The sequence below is a fragment of the Lactuca sativa genome, chromosome 5, assembly GCF_002870075.4.
Source record: "Lactuca sativa cultivar Salinas chromosome 5, Lsat_Salinas_v11, whole genome shotgun sequence".
Classification (NCBI taxonomy): domain Eukaryota; kingdom Viridiplantae; phylum Streptophyta; class Magnoliopsida; order Asterales; family Asteraceae; genus Lactuca; species Lactuca sativa.
This window is the reverse complement of record NC_056627.2, coordinates 165,664,788-165,675,184: the sequence shown is the minus strand read 5'-3', so window position 1 is coordinate 165,675,184 and position 10,397 is coordinate 165,664,788. Positions and strand designations below refer to the sequence as shown.

At 36.9% G+C, this 10,397-nt stretch overlaps 2 protein-coding genes across 2 annotated transcripts; both read right to left on the bottom strand.

Moving 5' to 3' along the window:
• Nucleotides 1–2,421: 2,421 nt before the first annotated feature.
• On the bottom strand, nt 2,422–3,693 carry LOC111919441 (RING-H2 finger protein ATL16). Its single transcript, XM_023915001.3, has one exon. It carries the CDS (start codon nt 3,562–3,564, stop codon nt 2,533–2,535), a length of 1,032 nt encoding a protein of 343 aa, XP_023770769.1. The 5' UTR covers nt 3,565–3,693; the 3' UTR covers nt 2,422–2,532.
• A 3,871-nt stretch (nt 3,694–7,564) lies between these two features.
• Nucleotides 7,565–9,640, bottom strand: LOC128134252 (uncharacterized). Its single transcript, XM_052771778.1, has 2 exons — nt 8,347–9,640; nt 7,565–8,274 (listed from the first exon to the last, which is right to left on the bottom strand). The coding sequence occupies exons 1-2, from the start codon at nt 9,638–9,640 to the stop codon at nt 7,565–7,567; spliced, it is 2,004 nt and encodes a 667-aa protein (XP_052627738.1).
• Between the last annotated feature and the right edge of the window lie 757 nt (nt 9,641–10,397).

Below are 10,397 nucleotides of genomic sequence, written 5' to 3'. Positions count from 1 at the left end.
TTGGTCAAAATTGCACGTTTGGTCCCTAATTTTTTTTTTGCAATCGGATCATGTAGTTTGATTTTGTTGCGTTTTTCGTCCCTATGGTTTGGTAAAGTTGCACGTTTGGTCTCTAACTTTATGTATGTAAGGGACGAAAAATGCAACAAAATCAAACCACAGGGACGAAAAACGCAACAAAATCAAACCACAGGGACGATCCGAGTGCAAAAAAAAAGGTTAGGGACAAAACGTGCAATTTTAACCAAACCACATGGACGATTTCAGTAATTTACTCATTTTTATACTCTAAACACTCACGAAAGACCATACGTGTGGCCTCCTATGTGTCGTCCGCTACTATCCCTCCACTTTTGGACAACAAGAAAAGTAAATACTCCATATACACGTAAACAAAAACACCATTTACTCTAGTTGGACCAAACGATGCTTGATGCATGTTTTTTTCCTAGGCATGTCTAGTATCTAATAATGACATTAGGTTGTATTCAAACGTTCCAGAGTTTGGTTTTTGAATGTTTAAGTATTACAACCTATTACAACTGTCATATATTATGCCAAATAAGTTATCGAAATGCAATTTAAATTTTAAGCATAAGCTAATGTGACATGAGGATATTAATTGTAAAAGATACGTAGAAAATCCTTGTCGGTATATACATATGATAAGTATAATAATTTGTAATGTTAGGTAATAAATTACTCACATGGTTAATTTTCCACAATGCTGTCTCTAGGGTCCCATATGAATACTTTGGCTCCTCAAACATTCATCCTCCACGAAAAAAACATGTTGGCATAATCGTCCAACGATCATTATCCGCCCTCACCTCCGTCAAACAATTAGAAAGTATAACGTAGTTAAATATAAGATTTATGAGTAAATTACTGAAATCGTCCATGTGATTTGGTCAAAATTAAACGTTTGGTCCCGAACTATTTTTTTGCACTCGGATCGTCCCTGTGGTTTGATTTTGTTGCGTTTTTCGTCCCTATGGTTTGGTAAAAATTGCATGTTTGGTCCCTAACTTTATGTATGTAAGAGACGAAAAATGCAACAAAATCAAACCACAGGGACGAAAAATGCAAAAAAATCAAACCATAGGGACGATCCGAGTGCAAAAAAAAGTTAAGGACCAAACGTGCAATTTTGACCAAACCACAGGGACGATTTCAGTAATTTACTCAAGATTTATTAAGGGATCATTTGTCTATATAATGGTTTCATTTATTACCATGTTGTCTAACCAGCCGTCTTTTGAAGCAATCATGATAAAATTCATAGAAAATATCTGTTAGTGTATTTTCGAAACCAATTTTTCAAATCCAATTTTGTCGAACATAGTATTTTCGAAAACCTTTTTCCGAACATATAAATTTCAAAATTGTTCATGGTTTCACAAAACCTTTTCGAACATGTTCATTGAAGCATAAGAAAATTGTATCATAAAATCCTATGCAAAAAACCCTACTCAAACATTTTTCGAAGCCGAAGAATAAGTTAAAAGATCTTTGTACGGGCTTGTCCTTTGGTTTTGAAAGTAGGATTTTTACAATAACTAAAACTACACTTCGAGGTTCACATTACATCTATGATTAAGAAAAAATTACACAACTTGTCTTTCCATTCTTCTATATCTACGAACATTGATTTGCGAAGATGTTTGCAGAGAGAGTTCAAATATCATTTTCGAGTAAGAAGAGTCAAAAAAAAATTCTTTTCGATTTATAAATATAAGACCACCTTTTTCGAAATTTCAAAAAATATGTGTAAATTTAAAATTTTCAAAATGCTCTGAAAAAAATATATTTGATATAGCTTTTAGATTTAAAACTTTTAAGGTTGACGTTCATTTAAATGAGATTTGAAAGTTTTGTTTAAATTTAATAGTTTTAAGCTTATATTTCAATGTAACGTCTTTTAAATAAACTAAAAGTTAGAAAATCTTAAAAACTTTGATAAGCTTATTTTCGAACATTGTTGAATTCTTTGAATACATTTACCATGATTTTAAACATTTCGGATGTTCACTAACAATTTTTCATTCTTAAGTTTGCGAAAGGCTAAAATATAGAAAATCAAATCGAAGTACCCAAATTATCTCTTTGTTTATCAATATCGACCCAGCCAGAAAGACAGTAGTAGTACCTGCGATGGTCCCCCCTTTTCATATTTTGTAATTAATAAAGCTGCTAATTTTCTAATAAAAAATCATTAATTAAATTAATTTCTCTCCACTTATGACACATCGAACAAAAATTATAATCCATTTAAATATTTCACCCACATAAGTTGTACACTTTTCCCCTGTTTACACACACATGCACAATACCAAACAAGTCAGCCTTCCAATCATACAATTAAATGATAAATTTAAGAACTCTCAAATCTCAATCATACATTGGACCAACCAAAGAAGATGAATCAAAGCTCATGTCCCAATAACTTTAATAAAATTTATATCAAAATTTGACAAATTAATTAAAAAATTATCAGCTATTTAAACAAAAAAGAAAAAATCATATAATAAATTATGTCTTCAAATGAAGTGGTAAAACTGCACTTCTTGCGTGGCCAAATGAAAAGAAGCCTCTTTTAAGCCTGCTACTACCAGTACCCGTACTACTGCATTCATGGATGGATTCAATTGCTTCTACATTATTCATCTGGTTTCTTTGAATGATTTCTTGAACAGCCAAATAAAGCTGTCGATCGGAAGCTGAATCCATGGAAAACGATCTTCGAATAGGTTGAATTGAGAATTGATCATCGCCCTTTCTTCTACTACTAACATCAATGCATTCATCTCCCATGCTTGAAAGAAGACCGTATTTTTTTCTCAATTTCTTCCCCATTTTCTTCCTAGGAGAAGGAGTGATTGCAATGGGTTCGCCGGAGATTGGCTGGAGATCTTCTCCGTCGTTTGTTTGGCCATTACTTCCTCCACCGCCATTGCCGTTGCTGCTGCATAAATCAATCACAACATAATCTTCTTCATCCAAAGCTGGCGGAGGAATCAGTTGTTGGTGGTCCGGTACCGGAAAATGTGGAGGTATGGAAATGGAAATACTGTTCCTGCAAAGCGGGCAGTTTGGATTGTTTTGTAACCAAACATCGATACAGTCTATATGAAATACATGTGCACAGTTGGGTATCATCCGCAGCTTCTCGTCGTGCTGAAACTCAGCAAGACAAACGGCGCATTCTCCGACGATGTCATCGGAATCTTTTTGTTTCTGAAACTGGAAGATGGGGATGGAGCGGATGACTGATTCATGGAGACCTCTGGGTTCGGGAGAAGGGAGGTGGTGGGGGACGAGGGGTTGGTGGTGGTTTCTATTCCGGGAAAGAGAGAAGCGGCGGAGGATGTCGATTCTGTGCCAGTTGAGGCAGCATTTAATGACGAAAATGTAGTAAAAGACTAAGAGAAAGATGGTGGCAAAGATTCCGATAATGGCAACTGCTATGATAGGGAAACTGGCGTGAGATGAATGAGGAGAGAGAGATTTTGCTGGTGATTCATGTGTCATTTGGTTGTGTTTCTGGTGGAAGTGAATCTCCATTTTTAAGAGAGATAAAAGTAGAGAGAAAGAGAAAGAGAGAGTGTGTGTTAATGGAGTTTCATTGAGATGGGTGTGATTGGATCTTGATGCACTTGAGCATCTTCAAAGAGAGAGACAGACAGATATGTGAGTGTGTTCATAATATATATATATATATATATATATATATATATATATATATATATATATATATATATATATATATATATATATATATATATATATATATATATATGGATGCGTGTAAAGAGTTCCAAAATGTGTGTTCGTTTTTGTGATTCAGAGAAAAGGTAATTAATGAGAGCAAAGAGTCAAAGGATCTAGGTTTGACTCTGACTTTTCCAATCTTTCAGAAAAAGTTTCGTTTACATCTTGTAATAACTATATTTGTATTCGGGAAAAAGGTTAATCTTTTTGTTATTGATATTAGGGTATGCGAAATAGAATCGAAGCATAAAATTGAAATGTCACAGAAAGAAAATTAAGCAACAGAAAATATAAAATTTTGCACTTTTTGGTATAACTAAGAATTACTTGAAAATCAATTCTAGGGTTTGATTTTATTAAACAGTTTAATGGAAATAAAAAAATTTAAAATATGTTTATCGTTTGTAACCAACATTCTTTTACAATATGAAGGGGGATTTTTTTTTTTCCTTTTCTTTTAAAAATTTATCTGATAACAACATGGTTAACAAAAAGAAGAAGGGTTTTTTTTCGTCGAAATAGGGGACCCCGAGTTCACTCCAAGACATTTTTTCTTTGTTGACCTAGGAACCTGCTTTCCTCTCCAACATCAAAAAGATACAATCATATGATTTACACATTAATTTTGTAAAGGGAAAATTGTAAAAATTGAGTTTGTGTTTAACTTAAATTTGTTATTTTCGTCGAAAAAGTTTTGAATTAAAAAACACCCGTCAAAAACTTTGATTTTGTTCTGAACTTTTTTATAATGATAGTTTTGCCATTATTTTTATATTTTTCAGTTTAATTATTTATTTAAATACTTTTCTGATTTAAAGAAAATTTCATCTCTCTCTCTCACACACACACAAAAAGAAAGTAGCACAACCACCATCACAGTCGGAAAAATATGAGCAACCATAACCACTACCTATCGGAAACTACCGCCACCTGAAACCACCACCATCCGCTAGAAACCACAACTACCAGCCGTAAACCCTCACCACCAAGCAAAAACCAAAACCACCAGTCAACACCACAAGATCTGAAAACCAAAGACGACAACGATTTCGCCTATGCTGCCAGATTTGTTGATCATCGGAAGTAAGGTTTTGTTAGGGTCGTTGCAACACTATTGATGTCTATGGTTGACTTTCTAGCTCCGATTTGTATTTGTGAAGGGTTGAAAAAGCGGTGGTCGTCCTTCTCCGGCTCGATTTGTCATTAAACGGCCACCAGAGAGGTCACCATCTTTTTTCGGTTCTCTTTCTTGTTTGAGCTTGCAAACCCTTCGTTGGAGTCTTCCTCACAACAAAACATAGCGCCATTATCTTCCCTAGCAAACCCTCATTTCAGATCTGGAACAACAACATCGTCTTCATCGAGGTATGTTGTCGTCACCGAGTTACGTTGTCTCTGTCGGGTTACCCAACGACTCACCTCTCCGTCAAAACCTAGGTCCTCAAATCTTTTCGGTCTTTGTATTTAATTTTCTTGAAAATCAGAAGAGATATGGGCTTTGTGAGGAGGGATATATATATATATATATATATATATATATATATATATATATATAGAGAGAGAGAGAGAGAGAGAGAGAGAGAGAAAGAGAGAGAGAGGGGGGGATGGGGATGGGTTGAGGTTATAGGTGGAAAAAATTAACACGACATGAAATCGACACCAAATAAACGGGTTTGGGTAAGATATTTTAACTCGTTTAAACAAACGAGTTGACATGACACAACATGAAAATTAAACGGGTAAGGTTAGAGTTGAGAATTTCAACTCAAATTTGACTCGAAAATGACCCGTTTATTCGTATGCAAGTTTTTTGAGTTCTTTAAATAAACTATAAAGATACAAAACCAAAACAATAAGTAAAAGAAAATATTTGGATCGAGTCCTTTTGTAATGTTGAAATGACTTAGCCTTCTTGATCAAGACTTCATTTTCAGTTTTTCCGCTATCTCCTAAACTACATAGTCCATCCCTTTGACCACTTTCTCGTCCTCATGATCTTGTATTCTGCCTCCCTAGGTCCTATTTTTTCAATTTTATCATCTAAATTTGTTACGGCTTCATCTATTCCGCCTCCAAACTATTAATTTTTCTTTTCCGCCTACCAAACTCCTGCTCTTTCAGCATGTTCAATCTTTTAACCTCATATGACACGATATATTTCAAGGTAGACCCCTAACACGAAACCCGATACGAAATCAACACAAAAATAAACGGGTTGACATGACATGACATGTTAATTAAACGAGTCTGGTTAGCGTCAAGCACCTTCAACCCATTTAGTTTTTCGACATGACACGAAGCCGACATGATTGCCACATCTAGTTGAGGTAGGGAGATGGGTTTTGCTGTCGTTGGATTCTTCCATATCTCCAACGAGTTCTCCGACAATGGTTTAGCAGTGAAGGTGATAGATAAATGGGAAGTTGGGATAAGGTGTTAAGGATAAGGGTTTAGTAGGTGGGGGTAGGGGTGGGATGTTTCTTTTTGTATTTTTATTATAAAAGTGTTTTAAAAAAATTAAAATAAAACAAAAAAATACCAAGGTCAAATCCATCATTTTAAATATTTTGGACCAAACTCAGAACAAAATATAAGTTTTGGACCTATAGTGTTAGTCCAAAACTTTTTGGACTAAAGTGACAATTATGAACTAACCAAAGAGACTATTTTTGCAATTTAGTCATTAGTAAATATGTATTTTTATATTTCTAATTTTTATTTTCTCAATTATTTTTTTATAATTATAAAAATTTGTTAGAACAATGTTCTATCAGGATTGTATGATTCTAAGCAAAATATAAATAAGAACGTAATGAAGAACACAAGTATTGCACTGAATATGTCGAATGATTAATGCAAAGATACCCCAGAAGAGCTCGATAAAGAACTTCAATTTGTAGAGGTATTATAGGGTTACAAGAATCAACGTAATCGACTATTCTCTATTATACGCATACATGTATGCATATATTTATATTAAAACCCTAACAACTTATCTAGATAAAAGGAAACTATTCTAGATAAATAAGGATGGACAAGCCCAACCCGATTACAAAACCACAAGGCCCAAGACACAACACTAAAATACTTAACCATCTCCCCCTTTGCGTCCTTGGAGCAGAAACTTCATCCCCTTTTCACAACAGAGGGCTTTTTCACGGTTTCAAATATCCTTGGTATAATGGCCAGAATGTGATGTCTAAACGTTATGTACCACCGAAGCATATCTGTGAAGTTCTTTTTATCTGCTGCTGAGTTCTGCTTGCATTGATGAATGATATTGATTATATGCTCCAGACAGTCTGTTGAAAACAGATGCTTGTCAACCAAAGCAAACAAAAACTTGTGCCTCTCACCCTTCGTGAACATGACAGTCAAATTTGTTGAATCAATCTGCCCCAACTTCATCTGATTCACATCACCGGGCTTAGACGTTGGCTTGACAGACGGTTTCTTGTTCATTACTTTTGCTATCTCCTTATCCATAGTGGCAAGCTCATGGACATAGGAGGCCAACATTCTTTTTAGATGTTTTAGAATCGGCTCATACTCCCTTTGATTTGAGAGCAGAATGTTGTATAGCAGAATCCAATCATGTGGATTAAGGTTGGGAAGATCTGCCAGAGAAATAAAGTATTCCGTATTTGCTGTACCACGGTTGATCTTGAAGTTTACATTCACAAACCTCCCAGCAGGTGACGGTTTCAGTACCTTGACTTTTGTAATTTTCTGTGCACTCCAAGTCAAGTACTGTGGTTGACCATTCTTCAAATAAAAATCTACTAACTCTCTGTCAACCTTTCAGATTCGGATGAGGAACCTCAGCAGTGACATCGAAACAATGAAAGGTAAATGCTTTTCTTGTGATTGGCATGTCGAACTGCGAGTCCTTTGAATTGTCACATTCAAACGAAGCAATTGGTTCCAACCAGTACATAGAAGGAAACTCAATCTCCTGATTGATGAGTGTATCTCTGTCCCATTCTGGAAACAGAGTCTTCTTGCATTGCAAGACATCCTCCTCTTCCTTATTCTTTACCTCTTGTGCCACCTTGATCGTTTCATCAAGCTCTTTGTCCCTCTTCTTTCTTTTAAGGGCTTCAGCGATAGTCTCTTCAGTATCACTATCACTATCGGCTTGAACTTTCTTTCCAGAAACCGAAGCTAAATTATCCTTTAGTTCTGTTTTGCCTTTCAGATCTGCACTCTCTTCTCCCCCTTGTTTCGGAAGAAAGACCTTCTCCGAGACACCCTTCATCTCACTGAGAATTGTAATTGCAGGAAGGAGTTTGGACTGGAGATGCTTCCGGATGGTTAAGGTCAAGAAGGGATCATGAGCTTCAAGAAGACTAGTCAAGATATTTTTCACATCACCAGCACAACTTTGATAAACTGCCCTTTGAGTCTTTAACAGAGAGATCTCTTTTTCTGCCTGGACCAGTTGAACTTTTTGGAGATCAATTGTAGCTTGGTGTTTTATCAGGTCCTCCTTCAACGTACTTTCTGCAGAAAGAGAAGCAAAACGAGAATCCAGAGATTGGAGAAAAGATGTGGATTATGTTTTGAGATCAGTACGAAGGGCTTCAAATTTTGTGGTTTCATCCTGAAGAGTTTTAGAGAAGGAGTCCACCGAAGCTTGATATTTGGCCGCATTTGTGTCAGTATGAGCTTTCAGAGAATCAAGGAAAATCTGAGTTGTGTGAACAACCTCAGTAACCTCCTTTGTGGCCTTTGAACAAGAAGTGGCTGACTTATCAACTGCTTTTGTGGATTTATCAATAGCATCGGTGTATTGCTTAATGGCAGTCTCCAAGAAGGCTTTTAAAACAACACTGCCATAAGCTTTGCTATCAGCAAGCAGTCGATCCAACTTTTCATTGATGTCTTGTATATGTTGACTGGTGACAGGAGCATCAGGATCATTATCTGTTGGAATTCTATAAGGACTGTAATACAACGAGTCATAATCCTCATCATCTCCACCAAGAGTAGCACCAGAGGTAGAGGATGGGGTTGGGGATGGTGTTATGTTGATAACAGGAGTATCAATCACAGTAGTAGCCCCTGTATCAAATACATTGACTTCCACTGGGATTTTGGGAATGGTGGTAGTGATGGATTCGGTTATAAGAGGAGTTGAGATAGGTATAGTTGAGACAGGAACAAAGGTAATGATGGTTGAAGGGGGTAGAGAAGTTGGTTCAGTAAGAATGGGTGGTATATCGGTGGGAGCAAAAAGTGGAGCTTTCTGTTTTGGTGATGGAGGTGGAGTGGAAATTTTAGTGAGTTTAGGAGATGGGGGAGGAGTTGGAATTTTAGTAGTTTTGGGAGAGGCTGGTGGAGTTGGAATTTTGGTACTTTTAGGAGATGGAGGTGGGGTTGGAGATCTTCGAGGTGTGGGCTCTCTGGTTGAAACCTGAGGATTCTCCGCTTCTGCATCTTGATCTTCAACCGTATCAGATCCAGGAGAAAAGTTCCCCTTGGGTCTATTAGCCATCTTCTTTATCTTCTTCGGTTTTGATTGAGAAGAATCCCCTTCACCAGATTTTCGCTTTGAAGATTTTGGCTTACCCTCCTTAGTTTCTTCTTTCTCTTTCTTTATTACTCGTTTGCCTCTGTTAGCAGGCTGATCCAAGGCATCCAGTGCGGCTTGTTGTTCTTCAGACAGAACCCTTGGACCAACAGGAGAGAGTTTACGGTAATCGGCCATCACATTGCTTTGTGCCGAAACACACCTGTACATGGATTCCGGAATCAATCCATAGTGATGAAACTTACGTGGATCGGATATGATGATCTTCTTTGTATGGAATGAGGCAATAGAGGCAAGAAGAGCATCCTTCATGACAGGTATCTCCAAAGAATCCATGGCCTTCTTTGTAATTAGGGTCCAGAAACGACCACAAGAGATCTCTGAATGACGGGTCGTTGTGTTTAAACTCTGCACTACTTAGGACCAGATTATAGTGCCATAATCTAGTTTGATCCCGTTGTATAAACCATAAAGAATGGTAAGAAAACCTTTGCTTGTTGTGTCTGAACCACCACATCTTTCCGCCAAACCCTTGATTAGCAATGTCAGCAACCCATTCCATTGCGATGGTAAACACGATTTCTTGACCTTTGCAATTGTTGTAAGCACATCTGTGTATCCCATCTCATACATCATCGTGAATATTTGTGTTGTAGTGATGAAATCAGGCGAGATGATCGAAGAATCAACTGCAAGCCCCAGAATGGAACAAAACTTCGCCTTAGAGATCGAGGATTTCTTGTCGTGAATGGTGAAGTAGATGCGATCTTTATTCTTGTCATAAGTCGCCGATGAGTAGACTTGAGATAGCAGCGACATTGGAACCGCTTCAACCTGGGTTAGGGCCAACAACAGGGGGGAATACTTTAGACATTCCACAACATGTAGCATATATGAGTCATATAGGAATGGACTCATTTCGATAATCATGTTTTTGTTGGGTTTGATTGCAAGCAAGGAGGATGTTGCAGTTTGATCATGTGCAGAAGATGAAGTCGCCATTGATAAACGAAGAAGAAGATGAACAGTGTGAACGTGTAGGAGTGAGATAATTCGAGATTGGTAAATGACAAATAAAACGATCTCCCCTATT

Coding starts and splice junctions, on each gene's coding strand:
- LOC111919441 (XM_023915001.3), bottom strand. CDS start 3,564: ATGGAGATTCACTTCCACCAGAAACACAACCAAATGACACATGAATCA.
- LOC128134252 (XM_052771778.1), bottom strand. CDS start 9,640: ATGGATTCTTTGGAGATACCTGTCATGAAGGATGCTCTTCTTGCCTCT. Junction 8,275..8,346: donor CACAAAATTTGAAGCCCTTC/GTACTGATCTCA, acceptor CTCTTTCTGCAG/AAAGTACGTTGAAGGAGGAC.